Source organism: Oreochromis aureus, linkage group 6 (genome assembly GCF_013358895.1).
Source record: "Oreochromis aureus strain Israel breed Guangdong linkage group 6, ZZ_aureus, whole genome shotgun sequence".
Lineage (NCBI taxonomy): Eukaryota > Metazoa > Chordata > Actinopteri > Cichliformes > Cichlidae > Oreochromis > Oreochromis aureus.
Genome location: NC_052947.1, coordinates 26,447,608 through 26,466,645, shown reverse-complemented (window position 1 = coordinate 26,466,645; position 19,038 = coordinate 26,447,608). Strand labels below are relative to the sequence as shown.

General features: G+C 38.8%; 1 protein-coding gene across 1 annotated transcript in view; it reads left to right on the top strand.

Annotated features, from left to right (window-relative positions):
• Positions 1-19,038, top strand: part of usp43a (ubiquitin specific peptidase 43a) — a 130,881-nt gene that overhangs the window by 72,540 nt on the left and 39,303 nt on the right. The window contains exons 6-8 of the mRNA XM_039613816.1: positions 1,047-1,191; positions 12,391-12,556; positions 14,671-14,782. Of these exons, the coding sequence (XP_039469750.1) occupies positions 1,047-1,191; positions 12,391-12,556; positions 14,671-14,782 (423 nt within the window). The remainder of the gene's footprint in view (positions 1-1,046; positions 1,192-12,390; positions 12,557-14,670; positions 14,783-19,038) is intronic.

Below are 19,038 nucleotides of genomic sequence, written 5' to 3'. Positions count from 1 at the left end.
GGAGTACCCGAAGAGAGTCAATACGGGAAAACATGGAAACTCCACACAGAAAGGCACCCCTTTGGATTCAAACCCAGGACCTTCTTGTTGTAAGGTTACATTTCTAACCACTGCACCGCCACCTTGGACAAACATGGGAAAAAAATACACAGGCATCCACACCAAAGTATCGGCAGGTGCTGGGCTGAGAATAAATCGACACACACATCATTCACTGCATCACAGCAGCTGTAAGATTTCAAGGACTGCTTTGAGCTGTGCATCACTGAGTATCTGTTGCATCGCACAACAAAGGCGCCTCTTTGGTGTTTGCCTATATTTGATGACTGTGGAGTGACATGATGTCAGTAGAAATTCTCCTCATTGCAATATTTTGATTTTGACTGGGCATCATCTCGCCATGATCATGTGATGATGTTTTAACATCAGTGTTGTTTGTTGGGACTGAATTAAAAAAGAAAAAGTGTACATATTTAACTGAGTATTGTATTTAGACTTCAGGCACTTCATCATCATCATTTTGCTCTGTCAGCAGTGTCATGACACTCTTTACTGCATGCATGGTTAGATACGAGCAACAAGACATAGAAAATCTCACGTGTTAAAGGTGGTAAAGGTTCTTGGCAGGAGTCAAGCTAAGTAAGCTACAATCATGTGGCTCATCCAACCACAACTAACTATCCAGTTTGTACTTCAGTGATTAAATCCATAAAACAGTGACAAAGGTGAGTTGCAGTGTCATTCAAGCTCCTGAACATTGAACTAGGAAATCCACATCTCTGATAACATAGAAACACACTTTACTACTTATAGCCTCTTTGCAGATGCTTGTATCGTCACGGTTTGTCCTGATGTTTTAGTCACAAAGTGTAATCTCTCTCTATACCTGATCAGCAGTATTACTCAGTGTGTGTGTTTATTCCTTTATTTTCAGGTCCGAAACATTCTTGCAGGAAACAGAAAGAAATGAGCTGTGCAAACACTGTATGAGGCACATTTGTAGAAACAAACATGTATAATGTTTCTCCCTCTTCCCGTCTGTCTAGGTCATCCTGGTGGAGTTGTATTCCACGGGGTTCCAGCATTCCTTCTCAGATGAAGAAGACCTGACTGCAATTGCTGATAGCGATGTTGTCTATGCCTTCCAGGCTCCTTCACTCTCCAGTCGTGGAGGCTCCGCACAACACTCAGGTAACCATGGCAACAGGCTGTCCATCAAAGGCACTGCAGACACTGACTTCCCACACTCATTTGGCAATTTATCTTTTTTTCTTCATTTCCAATTTTCTTTTTGTCAGCCTCCCTCGGTCCTTTTGATTAACTTTTATTCACACTAATTCGCACTTACACTTGTAACCGTTTTTCACTTCCACCGAGTCCTCATGTTTCATTAACCATCGTGTTTTTCAAAAGCTGAAACTTTACTTTGTTGAGGAGAGGGTCACTGTCTGCAGGGTGTTTTGTATTCTTCCCTTCAATTTTGTTTCTCTATGCATGATAGCACCTAAACAAATGAAATGACATGTCACGTCCGAATGGCAACATAATTTAAATAGAAACTTTGAGTATTGTCTTATCTTATTGTTTGCACACAAATTAAATTATTGTACCTAGGATGTTGAGTGTCGCAGATCATGGCAAGAACAAATTCTCTCTTGCCATTTAAGGTAACACTTAAGAGAGGGGCTTCTTATATTCTTGCTCACCCATTCTTGCTTGTTTTCCTTCCGAGGAAGGCTAAAAAATATAAGCAGTCTCCTCAAGGATTGTGTCTGTCTCATAAAGGAATTGCAGGTAGAAAGCTGAGTCAGCCTTGGATAATTACTCATTTTCTAAAACTCTTTTCATTGACATTTGAAGCTTCTAAATGCACATCTTAGGTGAGGCTGAGAGCAAATAATGTCTTGTACTTGTACAGAGAAGTGGTGGAAAAATTCATATTCAGTATTTTTCCATGTGCTCATTTCATTAGTCAATTTCTAAAGCCATTTTCTGTTAGGTTTTATCAGAATTAGTTGCCTCCACGTAGGAGGTTATGTTTTTGGTAGCGTTTGCATGTCCCCTTCAAAGTAAATTCTGCACAGAGAGCGAGCTGCTGCAGGTTTGCGCTCTCGAAGCGCTTCTTGCTTAGGATGATTCCCGCAGCTGTCCTTGTAGCAAGTAATCCACTCTAGATGCTAGTGGAAGTACTCTATGGGGTTTAGGTAAGGAAGCTGCCTGGACAGGTTACGTAGGAGGCAGGAAACTCATTCACAAACAGAGATCACAGGGGAATTTTAGTTGTGCTTCTCACCTATTGGTAGAATCTGGGATCACATTTGTATTAATGAACTGGCAGGTTAAAGAGTAGCTAATATTCGATATTACGTGCTTTTGCATTTCATTTGCACCACTGTTTAATGATGTATAGCATGTACAAAAGTTCAGAGATGCAGTCTATGTGTGAAAACGCCTCGAGTCTCTGAAGCTAGAAGCCTGAGGTGTGACACCTCAGGATCTACTATCCTGAGGTGTCACACTCACCAACCCTGAAATAAACCTTTTTTCTTCAGTTTTCTCAGAACATCTTTCCAAAGGTGCATCCTCACTTCACTGGTCATGTGGCACAGCCAAGCTTGCCCTTCTCAGTCACAGCACCTCACCCCGAAAAAGACAACTCTTTGACTTAAGACTTAAAACCAGCACCTGCCACTGACCCCACAACTTACTTTAAGAGAACAGCTTCTCGTTAACCAACAACAAAGCCTTTATGAGAGATTTTGTTACCCCTGGAAAAAGAATGACATCAATAATTTATTTCAGAGCTCAAAGTGCTCATGAAAAATTAAGACTCTTCACTTTCTCAACAGGAGGCCTTTGTATTGTCACTTCGCAGTCAAAACAATGTCACAATACTGGGAGAGGGCGCAGGCATACAGTGTGTTTTCACACACAGTTGCATAGGAACACAAGCGTTTGTCAAAAAAACATTCACACGTTTCCATCCCTTCCGAGGACATTAGGTTATTTCCTGGACTCTGAGAAAATCCCTAAAGACCCTAACCTTTAGTCTAACTTTAAAACCTAAAGTTTTCACTCTGAAATCTATTATTTTATGGAAATCTAAAGGTTTTACTACACAACAAAGTCACACACAGCGCTACTGTAGAAGTCAATTAATGGATCTATTAGAATTACACTGGGGACTCTGCTAAATATATGACCCTTGAGGTGAAGCAGTACACTAAGTACAAACCTATATATGCAGGCATGCACCTGTAATGAATCACACATAATTATTCTGTGTCAAAGTCACTTTTGTTCTTGTGAACATCTGATGAAAATGATAAATTGTCATGCCTCATAATCACAGCAGATCCAGGTCCATAGTCAAGGATGTCGTAGCTCTATTCATTGGAATGTAAGCCAAGTCTTAGCATGTATTGCATTAATTTACACACTCATTGCCATGTAGACCTCGGCATGATATTGTGGATATAACAGATGATATATGGATCTTTAATTTCTTCTTGTCAGTTGTTAGAAAAAGCATTTTTACATTAATAATATAAGGACAGTTTTTATTTGGAGAATAATTCAATTTTATTATCTGAAGCACAGAGGGAAGGTGTGGAGTGTTTCAAGTCAAGCTGCTGGTGCATAGGACATTAATCTTCATCACAGTAGGTATAACCTTCGAGAATTAAACCGTACTGTTGTTCGTGGCTTATTGAAACTTAAACAAACAGTGTTACAACTAAATAAAAGAGTTAAACGTAGATATTTTATATTATGTTGAGATTTCAGATTATCATTCAGCTCCAGTGGCAAGTGTTGATACATATCCAGATATGGAGATCGCTAAGAGAAAGGGTGAAGGGGAGTGAAGGTAGCAAAATTGCTCAGCAGGATTCATGCAGGTTTTTAACCAGTAGGTATTACTGAAGAAGAAGAAGGAAGAAAGCCATACTCAAATGAAATAGCAGGGATTGGTATGAAGGAAATGGAGTGTAATTTTATACAGAATCTTTCCATGCAAGCCACATTTTTTATTTATTTAGTTATTCATTATTTTGAGCAGAGCTCTGATATTGCTGCTGTCTGTCATGTAGTTTGTTTTGCAGTTTGTGTGGAAATGTGAAGCCCAGCGAGAAGCAAACTGATGACTGTATAGAAAGCCTTTAGGACTGAATGCAATGAATAGCTTACTCACATAACAACCTCCTCCGGAGGTCCGAGATTTATTTCCTTCCAAGAGATGCAAATTTGTTTGGCATGTTCATGTATGAATTCCACTTTTATCAGATACTTTAATTGGGATCAGGTCTCACATGGCAGGAGTAGGAGCAGAAAAACAATAGTTTTTGGGACTCGGTACAAAATTGAAAAATAATTTATTTATGAGATTGTGAGCGAGTTGTGGTAGATGATCAGAATTGGAGAATGGGTTTGCTTGTCTTCTCTTATTTGTGTCAACTCTCAGTAAGAATGTGCCAGCCTCACTAATGCATGTGTTCATGATGAAATAGACACCACAAGCATATCCCATCGTTTCAGGTTTAATCTTTGATTTACAGAAATGATAAATGAAACTGTTTTGTGGCGTGTAAGAGCAGCTAATTTTCCCAGATCATCTGTGACCAAATTGGATTTGAACACCAACAATAATTGTCACAGAGTATAGACTTTATTGCCAAGGTTATTAAACGTGAAACCAGCAGTGCAACGGCTCAAAAAGCTTATTTCATGTCTCATTTTCTTGACTAATTTGTTTCAGTTGGCGGAAATTTATGCGGAACTTATGTTATTGCTTATGTTTTACTGAAATACTGACACATACAAATTTGCACAGGCATAAACGCAGTTACCTATATGATGTATTCTCAGGAGTCTCTATCTCGCGGTCGTGTTTCTGACAGCTGTAGGATGACTTATAGCAAAGTTATATGGTGCAGCTCAGAATAGCGCTACCTTTTCATGGTGGAAGCAAGGCAAGCAAACATGGACTGAAAATGTGCTTTCACAGCACACAGTGGCACAGGATAATAAACACTTAATAAGGCAAATTACCGCACAGCAGATTCCCGACGTGCAGTCACAAATACAGATGATTATTTTCTTCTTTACCTCTGCAACACGGAAAATTATATATTTGCCAGGACAACCTTGCTGCTTTACAAATGTGAGAAAGATAACTCTCTAACCATGTTTTCTAACAGATGTCAGTATGACAATTGCAATACATTGTCAGCATGCATCCCTCAGATATGCTTTGACCCCCATGCCACCCTGTACAGTATAAATGGATGGATGAAAAATGGGAGGGGGGAGCATGTTTAAAGCACACAGGACTGTGTTGGTCAGTCTGATATGGTCAATATATATATAGTTTTTATTGTTGGAAATGCAGTCCCACTTTTTATCTCTCAGTCAGCGTCTGTGTGTGTTGAATTGTTCAACTCATGGATGTATAACTCTAACTGGTCTATAAGGATATTTCATCTGTTTTTTCCACACCAACACACCCCCTCGTGTTTTATAACACAGTTTCTATTTTAGGTCTGAACAAAATGTAAACAGAATAAGTGTCTGCAGACATACTGGAAGGCTCTGTGAGAGTATCTGCGCAAAATTTGGAGACAATATTTTAACACTTGTTCAGATATTTTAGTCTGGACGAAAGTGAAGGATCAGCTGTTTCACGGTTAGTTTTACCCACCTGAGTAGGCACTGAGGAGTTTTTTTGTGACTCTGGGTGGAAAAAGTGTGATATTTTTAGTTTTTTAGGTAAATAACTTGTTTTTGAATAGGCTCCATTAGCCACTGACTCCTTCCTTGTCCTTTTCCAACATCCCCCCCCCCCACATTTCCTCTTTGTGGGAAAACAAGGGTAATTAGGATGCTAATGATGAAGGTACAAAGGCCCAAAAGCTCTCTCTCCTCTATCATCATTATAAATATATGAATAATGAATAGCCCTTCATGTAACAGCAAGACAAAAAAAAAGGGATAGAGAGCCTAAATTTCAACATAAGAAAAGTAACCATGTTTAGTGGAGAGCAGTTTGGGAAGGATTTCTTTCTGGCTGTGTGCGCGAATGTGCTGGGCTGGATTTTGTCAACTTTATCAGTAAACGTTCTGGGGTATATTGAATCAAAACTGCTCCATAGTACAGTAATGAGGTTTTGCAGCAGCAGGAGGCCTCTCGGTAGAAAACACTGAAAAATCAATTAGGTCTAAAGCGCCACAATATCGTCCTATTTCAGCCTTAACAGTCTGGGCAATTTGCACATAAATAGAGTGATGGGAAAGGGAGAGAGTAGTCCAGGTTTGAGCTAGGTGCAGGGCGGCAAGTGTTGCACTATGGCTGTCCGGCTGGGCTTTATTAAAAAGAGAATCCCCTGGATTATACACACTGGTCTTATTTATGTAGTCGGCACATTAGATTGAAAATCCAACAATATCAGTATTATCACAATATTTAATTGGGTCAAACAAATGGTAGATTAAGAAGTTGAGACAGAAAGAGACAATAAAGTAAACAGATGCAGCTTTAAAAACAGAAATGACTGGTAACTCCACTAATGGTGACTTCCTTCTATTTTGATACAAAAATAAAACTAGTATAAAAACATGAACATAAATAAAGTAAAAATTTTTATTTCAAATGGTGTGCTCTGTTTAAATTTGTGTACTATAATTAAATATTAACTATAATTTTGATATGATGAGACAAATTATTGTACGTGTGCAGAGCTGAGATGTATGTGCTTATGAACACATACATAAATAGACTCACACTGAGACAAAGACATCACACATGCAAATTAAATGCTGCCAAGTACATATTCCTTCCAGTTCCATTAAGCGGTTACAGGCCGCCTAAAGCAAACTAAGTGCAGAAAAGCAAATATATTCCAGGAAGATTCATCAGGGAACTCGTGGCCCTCCAATAGGATTCATCATTTAAAATAACCTGAAGAGAATGGAGGCAAAAAGAAATTTCATGTGTCTACAGTCACTGCCCTGATCACCACAACTGCCTCTGGAAAGTGTTCTTAACTCATGTGGGAAATAAGAGCTACACTCATCTCAGCAGCCTTATTAAGAAGAACACAAACAGTGCATAAATGCCTGCATAAATGCTGGCTTCAATGCTTCATCTTCCCACAAGCATGTTGAAACATCTAGTGTACAATGAACCCAGAACACATCTTAATTATGTTTAAGTAACCAGTCAGCAGGGCAGAAAAGACATCTTCTGTTTATGTTCTGCTTTTATGGATGTTTGGCAAAAGAGGGCTCGCTCATGTTGTTCGATTTATTGATTGATCGATTTATTGAATTCCTGTTCACATGGCAGCAACTCAGTGCATTTAGGCATGTAGATGAACACAACTATCTCTGGGCTTTACAGAGAAAGGTCCAAAAAGAGATTCTAATCAATGAGCCAGAGTTCTCAGTCTTATAGATGCCAGAGGTCAGACAGTGGCCAGGCTGCTTCAAGCTGATAAGAAGACAACAGTGATTCAAATAACCACTCGTTATTACCAAAGTATGCAGAAGAGCATCTCTGAATGCACAACACGTCCAGCAGAAGACCATACCGGGTGCCACTCCTGTCAGCTAAGAACAAAAACCGAGACTAAAATTCGCACGGGCTCAGCAAAATTGAACAATAGAAGATTGGAAAAACGTTGGCCGCTCTGATGAGTCTCAATTTCTGCTGAGACAGTTTGGTGTAAACAAAATAAAAACATGAATCCATGCTACCTTGTATCAGCGATTCAGACTGGTGGCCGCAGTGTAATAGAGTGGGAGATAGATATTTTCTTGTCATACTTACTCACAGCTCACCTGTGTATTGTTGCTGACTGTTTGCGTCACAGATGTGCAGCTGATAACCTTTTGCAACTGACTGACGCCATAATTTCAACATGGTCTTTGAGGAATGTTTCCAGCACCTTGGTGAATCTGCACGACAAAAATGAAGGCATTTCCAAAGAGGGTCCAGTCTGCTACTAGTGAGATTAAATTAATGAAGTGTCTGGTGAGTGTAGAATAAGATAAGGATTGTCCTTAACAGAACAAAATGCAGAAAAAGATACTTTGGGCTATTTGGAAATTACGTCATCACAAAGTCTGTGCAGCAGAGTGTGCTCCGACTGCACCGTTTCATATACCGTCCTCTTTACTGTCTGCACCACATGTAGCAGAGTATGCATCACGCAAAGCTGGTTGAGTTTCAGACATGATGTAATTAAGTGCAAAGAAGAATTGCAGCTTTGTTGCTCGCATGTGTTGTTCCTCTTAATGGGGTTTGTGCGGTGGCCACTCTTGACACAATGTTGTGCCTTCCTGCTGTATATGACAGACGGTTAAATGGATGCATTTAAGGGAAGGAACATAGAGAAGAGAGGGAAAAAATAGGGCAGCATCAGGTGTGTTCAGTTCCTCCTGTGCAGCTTGCCTAATCTGTAATTTTGCTCTTGGCATGAGGCTCAGCTGCTTTGCTCTCATCTGAGCCATTGTGCGGTCAGATGGGTGTTTGCTGCCAAGACCTCAGATTTGCTCAAGACTGTAAGGTAACAGGTTTACCTGGATATTTTTGGTTGGGTATGTGGATTGTGCTGACACGTGTCCCTGATCTGTCCCATGCACTGCTTGGAAGGAGTGTCTTTTCTCATCATTTATGTGCCGGAGTGTTCACCCAGGCTTTGGTTTAGTCTGTACTGCACACACGACCTTATTGTTACACTTCAGCAATGAGCAGAAGTGTTTCCTAATTGACTTGTCTGAAACATTTCATCTGTGAATTGAATTTTGCAAAGTAATGGGATGATCAAGGGCACATTTCCAGCAAATGCTGACTCAAATCCTCTGTAGATACTAGGAGCAGCACTGTAGGGTTTCACTTTTAAATGCCATCTTAACCATCTTAAAGATATTTGTGTTCACCAGCTACAAACCACACTGTAACTCGGTTACCAGATACCATCATTTAGCATTGGTTTTCCAGACTTTGATGTAAAAGTTGAAGCTTGCATATGTCTGCATGAAAGCAAACTGCAGTTAGGCTGTGTTGAAGCTTACAGTAAGGAAAAGTACCATACTTTATAAAAGACTGCTTTGTCCTCCCAGGTATAACAATCTCTCCTTCACCCATCTCACAGGTCTAAAAAACTCTCAATAATCTCCTGATGTGGCAATTACCACTTTTTTATCCTTCATTACCTGACTCTTCTTTGTAGCTGAGGGCTGATTCATCCCTAACATTCAGATGATGGAGACTTTTTAGGGAAAGAAAGGAAAAATAGATACTGACAATGATAAGTAGAGTACCAGTGAGAGAGTATAAGATAAGAAAAAAAAGGAAAAATTAAAGGATGGCGAGTGAAGACGAGAATGAATGCCGGAGGACGCACCGAGTCTTCTGCAGGACTGAGTTGTTTAATTAATGTTGCCGTACACACCACCTCCATTCCCAAGAGCAGTTTCTGTTTCTGTTTTTGTTTCTTTCACCTCATAATCCTCTTTTTCTGTATCTCTGTCTCTTTTTCCATTTTGTTCAGTTGCATCCACTTCAGTCTCAGTGTTTATCTTTTAATTACAAAGAGCAGATTACAAGGAGAATTTTACAGCAGCCATGACATTGTTGCAATAACAACAACAACTTAATGTGGGTCGACCTGATAGCCGGTTGGTAATGAGAATGATACCACATACACCCTGGCATCTTAAACAAAGAGTTACTGGTTTGATTCCCTTGTTCTTTCCCCATATTTCCTCTCTCTCTCTCTATGTTCCCGTTATTATTATAACATCAGAAATAAGTCAGTACATGAGAAGCCATACAGTGCTCCACTTGTCGAGTGTCTCTCCCACCTGAAGTCTTTGCTTGGAAATCACTCTTTACAAATGGCAAACGACTCTTCTTTCCTTTTGGTCTGGACACTCTTCCCACTCTCACAGTCTCTCCTTTCCTTTCCACTCTGATATCTCCCACTCCTCCCACTTTCTACTCCACAAAAACCTCTTTCTCTTCATGGGTCTGCTCTATCCATCTCAATAAGGGATAGATGAAGGTGTGAGAATAACAGTCTGGCAGGTATTTCTCCCAGTGCACTCAGGACATATCGGTTATGATACCGCTCGCCACACAGGACATATTACTTTCTGATTTTAAAAGTGCTTTTTGCTCTGGTCCTCTCAGTAGCAAGAGTTATTTTTTCCTCTGTCTCTAATTGTTTGATAGTAATAATTCTTAACATCTTAAAAATTGTTTTAGAATACGTCTGATTTAAATGATGCGGTTTTGTAGCTTTTATTTCAAAAAAATTTACTTAATTAGACATGAATTAGAAGTCTGAGATGTGTTGTGTTTTTGCAGACTTTTCCTTTCTCATTTCAAAAGGAAGTTCTTTCACTGAGCTCTTTTTGTACGCCTTATTAGTCTCCCTTCTCGCTTTTTTGGTGGCACTTTATCTTAGCTTTACATGTATTCACGCTTGCTTTGCTTAGATTTCTTTTATGCAGAGGTGGGAAATAAAGAACTACAAAACCTTGTTCCTGTAGAGTTTTCATATATCTGTATTTTACTTGACTATTTAAATTTTCAGACAACTTTTTACTTTTATTCTCTGCATTTAAACGTATATATCTTTGCTCCTTAAATCTTCATAACAGCTTCATTACTTCAGGTTTAACGGATTTGAGGGGAGTTGTTGATTATTTTGCATCACTGTTAGGTTCAAACTAAGTTAAACATCAAATTTATGCATCATTTATCACACTAGTGCGATAAAAAGGAGTAACAAGAGTAACGTGGCAAGTAATTTCAAACACACAAACTGTATCTGTGCAGTTTGTAACACAATGTGTTCAATTCAGTTTTATTTATATAGCACCAAAGCACAAAAACATATGACAATGCACTAAGTATTATAAGGTAAACACCCTACAGCAATGTGTTTCTCTAAAAGTACAGTTTCTGTATTTCCCAGAGACAGAAGAGAAGCTCACTTTCAGAGGCAGAGAAAAATGTAAGACAGAGATGACCCGGGTATTATTTTCTTGACATATTTAATAGGACATGAAGTTCACTTAGCTTTGCACAAACATAGCTTGTAGAAGTGTCCTCCAACGCGATACTTTTTACTGTTATACTATTAGTACATTTCAGAGCCTGCACTTTATCACTTTTACTTGAGTAAAAAGACTGAATTAGTACTTCAACTTTTACAAGAGTATTCCGTAAAACAATTATTTGTACTTCTACTTAGGTGATGAATGTTTGCCTTTTGCCACCTCTGCATTTATGTGTGGTGTGTGTGTGTGTGCACGTGTGTGTAAGTGTGTGTGTGTCTGTGTGTGTTTGTTGAAAGTTGAAGCTGAAACATGGCAGTGATTAATTGCATGGTTGAGATCAAACAAGCACAGTTTAATTAAATCCTCTGATAGTGTCAAAGTTTATGTTTCCTGGGAGTCAAGAGGTTGAACCCTCTGTGTCCCCTTCCACTATTACTCAACATTAATCACAGCAGCGTGTTTTTCTTGTAAGTGCGAGCGATACGACATGCAGCTTCTTTTACAGCTGCTAGGGGTAAATAAAAGAAATTTTACCATAATGGAGATTTTTAAAGATCATTTTGGAAGAAAGTGTAAACATGTCACATTAAATGGTGGTGTTTGCATAACAGTTTTTCATTCACAAACTCAATGTTTTGTTTTGTTTTTTTTCATCCCTGGTTCATTTCAGTTGTTCCTAAGACTGGGCACAACTTTGATTAGAGTAACCAATGATGCGATCCTATCATGAGATGTTGCTTGTTGCTGGTAAAAATATAATAAGCAGTTCCTTGACACGCAATATTCTGCCCTTTGGCCTGTTCACAACTTTTATAGAGAGAATTTTTGGGCCAAGGGGTTGAGTGTGTTTGGCATAATCAAACGATGATCTCTGACTCACATCAGAGGAGAATCAGCACCTACAAGCCCGAGGCCATGTTTCTCATCAGAAAAGGGTGGACTGCTTAAGTAGTATGCAATAAGTCTCCGCCTTAAAAGGAGGATTCTAAGTATTGTGGGGTCTTGGGGGTAGGGTTGGGCATCTCCAACCTGTCATTCATTGTTCAAAGAAACAGATGCAGAGATTTCATGCATTATAATATGATAAGAAGCAATTTTAAAAAAACACATATCCATTGGTGAGCTGTAGCCAATGACTCTGATGATTTGTCACCAAGCAGCACAACTTAAGTGAGAGGGAGAGAAAGATTGGCTGATGGATTGTCCTGGCATTCGCAGTGACATGGCAATATAGTGATTGTGAACAGCCAGCTTCATAAAGACCATGACAAATTTAATTGTGCCGTGTTAAACAGTTCTCCCTGCTTCCTCTGTTATAATCAGGGTATCACCACAGCCTCCCTTCCTCCCCCTACGCCTTCACGGCTGGACCTGATGGTCAGAGGTTACCTCCATCTGGCACCCTCTCCTCTGAGTATCTGAACCAGGGTAACTCCAAGGTCCTCCTCCTCATCTGCAACACAGCTGGATCTGGCTCGCAAGCTGTCAGGTGAGCTGTTGTCATTGTCATTATTATCCATTTAATTTGTATCTCTTTAACTCAGATAAGCAGTTTATTTAACAATTATGGCTTCTTCTAGAATTTTTTGAGCACAGAAGAACCAAGTGTAAAGATATCTAAGGTAACCTAGATATCTTTTATGCATTTTAAGGACGTACCATCCTGCATTTGTCAGACTGTGTTTTAGACCTTGATCATACACAGAAGCAGACACTTCTCTTGGTCTGCTGTGTCTTAAATAGATTTTGTCGTTTATTCTTTTCCTTTAGTCCTGCTGTGTTATTTCAGCATCAACATCTAACTCCTGTTTGACTTTGACCTGTATGTCTGTTACGTGAATTCCCCAGACTCAACAGGGTTTTTTTTTTTTAGATTTGTGCAGCTAAAACATACATTCAACTCAATAGTGTTGAAACTAGAGGCCAAGTTAAACAATGTGGTCAAATCAAACCCTCTGACCTGTGAAAAAATCAATTAGATCCATGTGCTCGTCACTGCTTAGCATCTGCAATGTGCCGCATCTGATGTATAGATTTCAGCAGCATCACAGATGGAAGAAACAATGGAAGAAGCTGACTGGAAGCTTGTATTTGTTTGGGGTTAAACATCCCATAGTTACTGCACAGCATTACAAAATCAGAGAATCAAAACTTTTGATAAATTTTACCTGATAATATCATCACTGAGAAGGTAAATAAAACGATATGTGACCCAGACTTTTACAAGACAAAGGAAATTTCGAGCCTTACTTTAAACTGAGCAAAGATTTATTGGCTTACACGTGAATGTTTTGCAGTTACTGTTTTACTAAAACGAGTCCTTGCAAAGGCAGATTGGATGGGGCTTACAGTGCAAAAAAGCATTCACATCGCCGTTATTAGTACTTTTAAATTTATAACCCTCTCTCCACTGGGGATCAATAAGTCTAACCTGTTATTGACACAAGGCAAGACAGATTTATTTTACTCTCCTGTGATCTAGTTTCAGTCATCATGTGCGCTTTGGGATTTGATCTTATAGCTCCACAAATCCATGTAGAGACGTTACTGAAAGGCTTGATAATGTCAGGGTCTGACATTTGAAGACTCATCCGTCCACATGCCACCTGACTCGTCTGTGCTGCTACAATAAATGTGTCTTTGTGTCTCTGTGCAGCCATCTATTCCCAAAATGATCTGGAAAAAGCAATATATCTACAGATGTTTAATTATTTCCTTATTAAAATGCCATAGTGGAATTTCGCTGCATACTATAATAGAGTCATGTGGATACCCGGACAGTCCAAATCTGTGCTTAAATGTGCAACTTCAACAGCTTTACTCCTCTGAGACTGTGATATTATGAAGCTTGTAAAGATTTGCTCCCATTCAGCCTTCAGATCATGCTCTGGCGCACAGTAGCAATCAAAACGATCCCGTTCGGGGTCGTTCAGGTTAAGGCAACTCAAGTTCTTTGACTCCAAATTATTTCTTCACTCTGAGCTTACTTTGTGCTGCAGGGAGGTTTTAAGAGAGGAAAAACAAGTCGTCTCCAGTATGATGCTGCAACATTAAAAGCTTGATGTTGTTGTCATACTGTTGTGTTCTGTAGCAACTGAATCAGTTGCACTAATATTTCTTCAAAACAGTTTGCTGCCAAGGCATTGGGAACTTTGTTGCTGTTTTTGTGTTTATACTGTAAATATCTTAAAATGCTTTTAAAACTAAAAGTGTTATTGTAATTGTATGTGGACTATATGTAAACCTTTGGATTAACATAGGTGGAAGAACCCATTCTAAGGTATGGATGCATTGCTGGAATGCAAACTGGTTTCTTATTTGTTCCTGGACAACATGTCAGTACAAGACAGCTGGCTGTAACAACTTGATGCACTTGACATCTGACAGTTTGACACATTCCTAATAAGCCTACAGCTGCTTTTCACTTACTTAGTGTTTCGATGAATTCAGGTTAGACTACATTGTCTATTGTTAATTACTTGCCAACATACTCAATTATAAATAGCAATCATTTTTTATTTATCTTTTTAATGCGAAACCTACTCTTAAATCTCTTTTGTTCTGCTCTGCTCTACCGTCCTCACTTGTGCTCTGCTCTCGCAGGTTTGGACCTCCATTTCTTATCCTTGAGGACAGGAGTATCTCCTGGGACCAGCTGCATCAGAGCATCCTCAGTAAGCTCTATTATCTGATGCTGAATGGATCTCAGGCTCAGGTAATGCACATTCACTAACCAATAACATGTCAGCTACTCTATTCTGTGTCCTTGGTGCTTCAGCTCAGGTGTTCCTGGACACTCTGGCTTCTAACAGAACAGATTAAAATAGCAGCGCAGGGGAGAGATCAGTTATCTGTCTGAGTCATATTTAGCGCTAATTGAAAAGCAGACAAAGGTTAAAGCAAATGAAAACTAGTAGTTTTTTCTTTCTTCATTGTTTTGATGATTGTAGGGTGTTTGTGTTACTGTGTAAAGCACCTTGAGATGACTGCCACTTCATAAATAAAAATGCATTGAACTGAATTGAGTTAATATTTAATAATAAATCTGCAGAAACTGCAAATCTGATCCTTTATAGCATGTTGAGTGTATTTATAGGTTGGATTGAGTTCCTAAGTCTTTATATGTTATTAGATTCAATGGGTCTTACTAGCTGCTACAGTCAGACTAGAGAAAACAGTGGTTGGAGACTGCAGCACGATCAAAATTACTGTAGCCAAGTGCAACGAACTTGTTGCGTTTGAAATAGCTGTTGACATGGACCGGGTCTGCAACAACTGGCAGGCAGTTGCCATCTTCAAAGTGAGTGCTATTTTGCTATTAGGCTGCAGTTGAATGGGGTCGGTGTTTGTGATAATACAGCAGTTAACTGTAAGCAGTTGGTGAAAATCACAAATCTGTTTCACCCTACAGCCACAGATATTCATAATTAAACAGAAATTCAAAGATTTCTTCTCAAATACTGATTTATGTAGATATATAACCAGAATACAACCAGATGGAAAGAGACTTGAGTCGAGTCTCCTATTGCAAAAACAACTGTCATAGACGAGCTGTGCTTATTGGTGCAGATTGACTCAGATTGATTGCAACGTGCTGGCAATCTGTCTGCATTTTAAAATTAGATGGCAATTATTTGCACACCTTTGCCAATCTGTCTGACTGTGATTGCAGTCAGTGCGAGTTGGACAGTAATTGTTTGGAGATGGATTGCCTTCCACCAGGGAGCCCGTGTAGTCATCTTGTGATCGAAAGCAGCAACCAAGAGGTTAAGGGCATTGCACGCTTCCACCAAGGGCTGATCAGCTGGTGGCCAAAACTACAAGCAATCAGTTGCTGAATATGAAAAAATTTAGAGCAGTGACCAGGCAATGTCTCATTTTTCCTAGCTGCAAAGAGGTTGTCATCGAGTTTAGTGACGTATGTCGTTCTTCATATGGGACGTTATGATAGAGAGAGCCTGTTTCGCCATCTGTTACCATTTTCATTCAAAGGAGTGTTTAAATCTTTTAAAATCTTTTAAGGTGTTTTCACAAAAAAATTATTTAAAATAAACCAAACATTAGTGCAGACACATACCAGTAGTTCAAGCCTTTCATGTGGGAATAATAATGTCCCTAGCATAATTTTCAATGTTGCACTGTCTGCTCAAACCTCAATAATAGAAATGCACCTTTTTATCAGTGTAGAGGAAATGAAGATGAACGTGAAGAGTGAAAATAAGAAAACAACTTTTATTTCATTGCGTAGTTTCAGTGGATGCATTACTCCTACATTCACAAGCCAAGATTTAAACACAAAGATCTTTGATTCTGACCTGTTTATTTTTGTTCAAGGCCAGTTTTGTATGTAAGATTGTAGCTCTACTGTCCACTCAGTATGTGACGCCAATCTTGATAATAGCTGCGATCCAGCTGACGCAGGTTCAAACCATGAACCGTGGCTCAGCACTACTGAGTAAATATTTTTGTGGCACGTAAGCACCTGTTCATCATGCAGCTGTCTGTTTGATGAAGAACTAAAGAGGAAAAGAAGGAGAAACATAAGTCCGGTATTTACTGATGGTTATCTTAGTTTCATAGTTAAGTCTGGCCAGATACGAAAACGTCCTCTTGTTGTCCTTACTTCCCCCTTCTTAAAAATAAGCCACCAATGTCCTTTGGTGGATTTTTGTTTGTTTGTTGTTATTTGTTTCATATTTTAAGCTGTAAAGACCACTTCTATCCCGAGTGAGAAGGCCATCAAGCCTTGCGGATGCTTTGTTGCTGTTATTTAAAAAACAAACCACAGAACAAATACCAGCTTTGCTGATCTTACTGTAATCTCTGTGCAATATATGAACCTAACATCCACACAAAACTCAGTTTCTTTGCCAGTGTCATGCTTCTGGGATCATTAAACAGTGCTTTGGTGCCACCCAGAGGTTTGCTTAGCAAGACACAGCTCAGCTTGTCCAAAAACAGAAAACACACCGACTCACATGTCAAAATCCAGTTCTTCTTTCACAGCTCACTCTCTGAAGGTTATCAGGTATTTAGAAAATGTTATTAATTTTGCCTTTGTCTCCAGCATACCTGTCTAAGCTTTATATAAGCACATTACATTCATCTTCATTTTTTTACTCTTTGAAAAGCTGGGAGAGCAGAATTCAGCTTATTTAAATTTTGAATGACTAAAACTCTCCGAATAAAAAGGAAACCACTTGTTACTGCTTGTTGCCTGACCTTTATAGGTCTTTTATCCTAATGGTAAATCAGGGGATTTTTATCATTTTTATAATTCGGCTGTTTCTGCTAAAAATTAGCTTTTGGCTCTGAGTTTATTTTGCCTTGAATTCTTGAACTTTTCAGGTCACATGTTTATCTAACCATTACTGAATGACCAGTGAATTCAAATATATGGCCTTCTATCTTTTTCTCTATGGTATGAAGGTCTTTCGTATATTCAGCTGAACACAAGAAAAGAGAAAAAAATGAAAGTTTTTGAGCTGCCAGTTGACCTTAAATCTTTTATTTCCTTGTAGGGTAATGGTTTAATTGGTCTACACAGGTTTTTGGAAAGTATGCCAACATCTGTGTCCCTCACTGGAGTCGGCGGGCCTCCATGAGGCAGATTATGAATGCTTAACACTAACGTTCATTCAAAAACTGTACTAGTCCTGCTTGATTACGTATTAGTGTGAAGTATTTCATCCGCTTTCCTTCATTATACTTTAACAGACAGACAAGGATGTCTGAATGCATGCTCGCTCGAGCCCATAAAACCAACAAGAAAGAGACTGTGCCTTTTCATTACTGCTCTAGGCTCCTATTAACCAACTAATTTCTTTCTCTTTATGCTCGACTGCAGTTCCAATTCTCCAAGAGCAGCCGGCTCATAATGAACCCTTATGTCTTTGCAACAAAGAATGTAATCCATTTGGAAATACATTTTTCTCTATTTGAGTGGAAAGGTGGTAGGACTGACAGTTATTATAGTTAACTTTACCTAAATTGCAGAGCATCTTAGTTAACAAACATTTTAAAACCAAGGCCCACAAGAGAAACAAAAATAGGACAAAATGATTAAAATGTTCTGGTCTCTGTCAATTTGCTGGTGGAAGTAATGATGTATGTGCTTATTAAGTTTGGGGTGGTTTGTATAGTTTTGATATAGTTTTGATATTTATATGTAACTTGGATGACTGTAAAGTGTTTAAGTCTATAACAATTTACCTGCAAGACATGAATAAGTGTGTGCTTTAAGACAGTTTTATAGATCCCCTCATTTCAGGCCCAAGTAAGACAGCTCTTGTCTTTATGTGCCGTGCAGTGTTCAAAAAAAGCTTATTAAGATTATTTTAATAATTACAAATCACTTATTGTTTTTAACTCAGATACTTTTCCTTGTTCCTTTTTTTGTGTTCTACTGACATATTTTGACATTTCAAACTCTGGATTCCTGAATTTGTTGTCATGGCGGCCAATTCTATATTAAACCACAGGTAACCACAGCGACAACGCTGCTTCAAGTCAATTCAGCTTAACCTTATAACACAACAACACAACACCACTGATTCACATTATATTCATTTATTCTTATATATTACACACACACACACACACACACACACACACACACACACACACACACACACATAAATATATATATAAACAGAAACTATATAAGAAAGTAGTTTCATTGCCTTGCTTATGTTGATGCATATGTACACTGATCCATGTAAACTTGTTCGTCAAGTGTTGTTAAGATGTTGCGCCTGTTATTGATGCAGTAAGTAAAGAACCATTTTATTTATATAGCACCTTCCAGACAAAGATCACAAAGTGCTTTACAAAGAAATAGCATTTTAAACAAAACAGACAAAAAGTTAACCAAACGCAATTGCCGAGAGATGAGTTTTTAGTTGTTTTTTAAAAGAGACCACAGATGTCAAGCTCAGAGGAAGAGAGTTCCACAGTGGCAAAAGCTCTGTC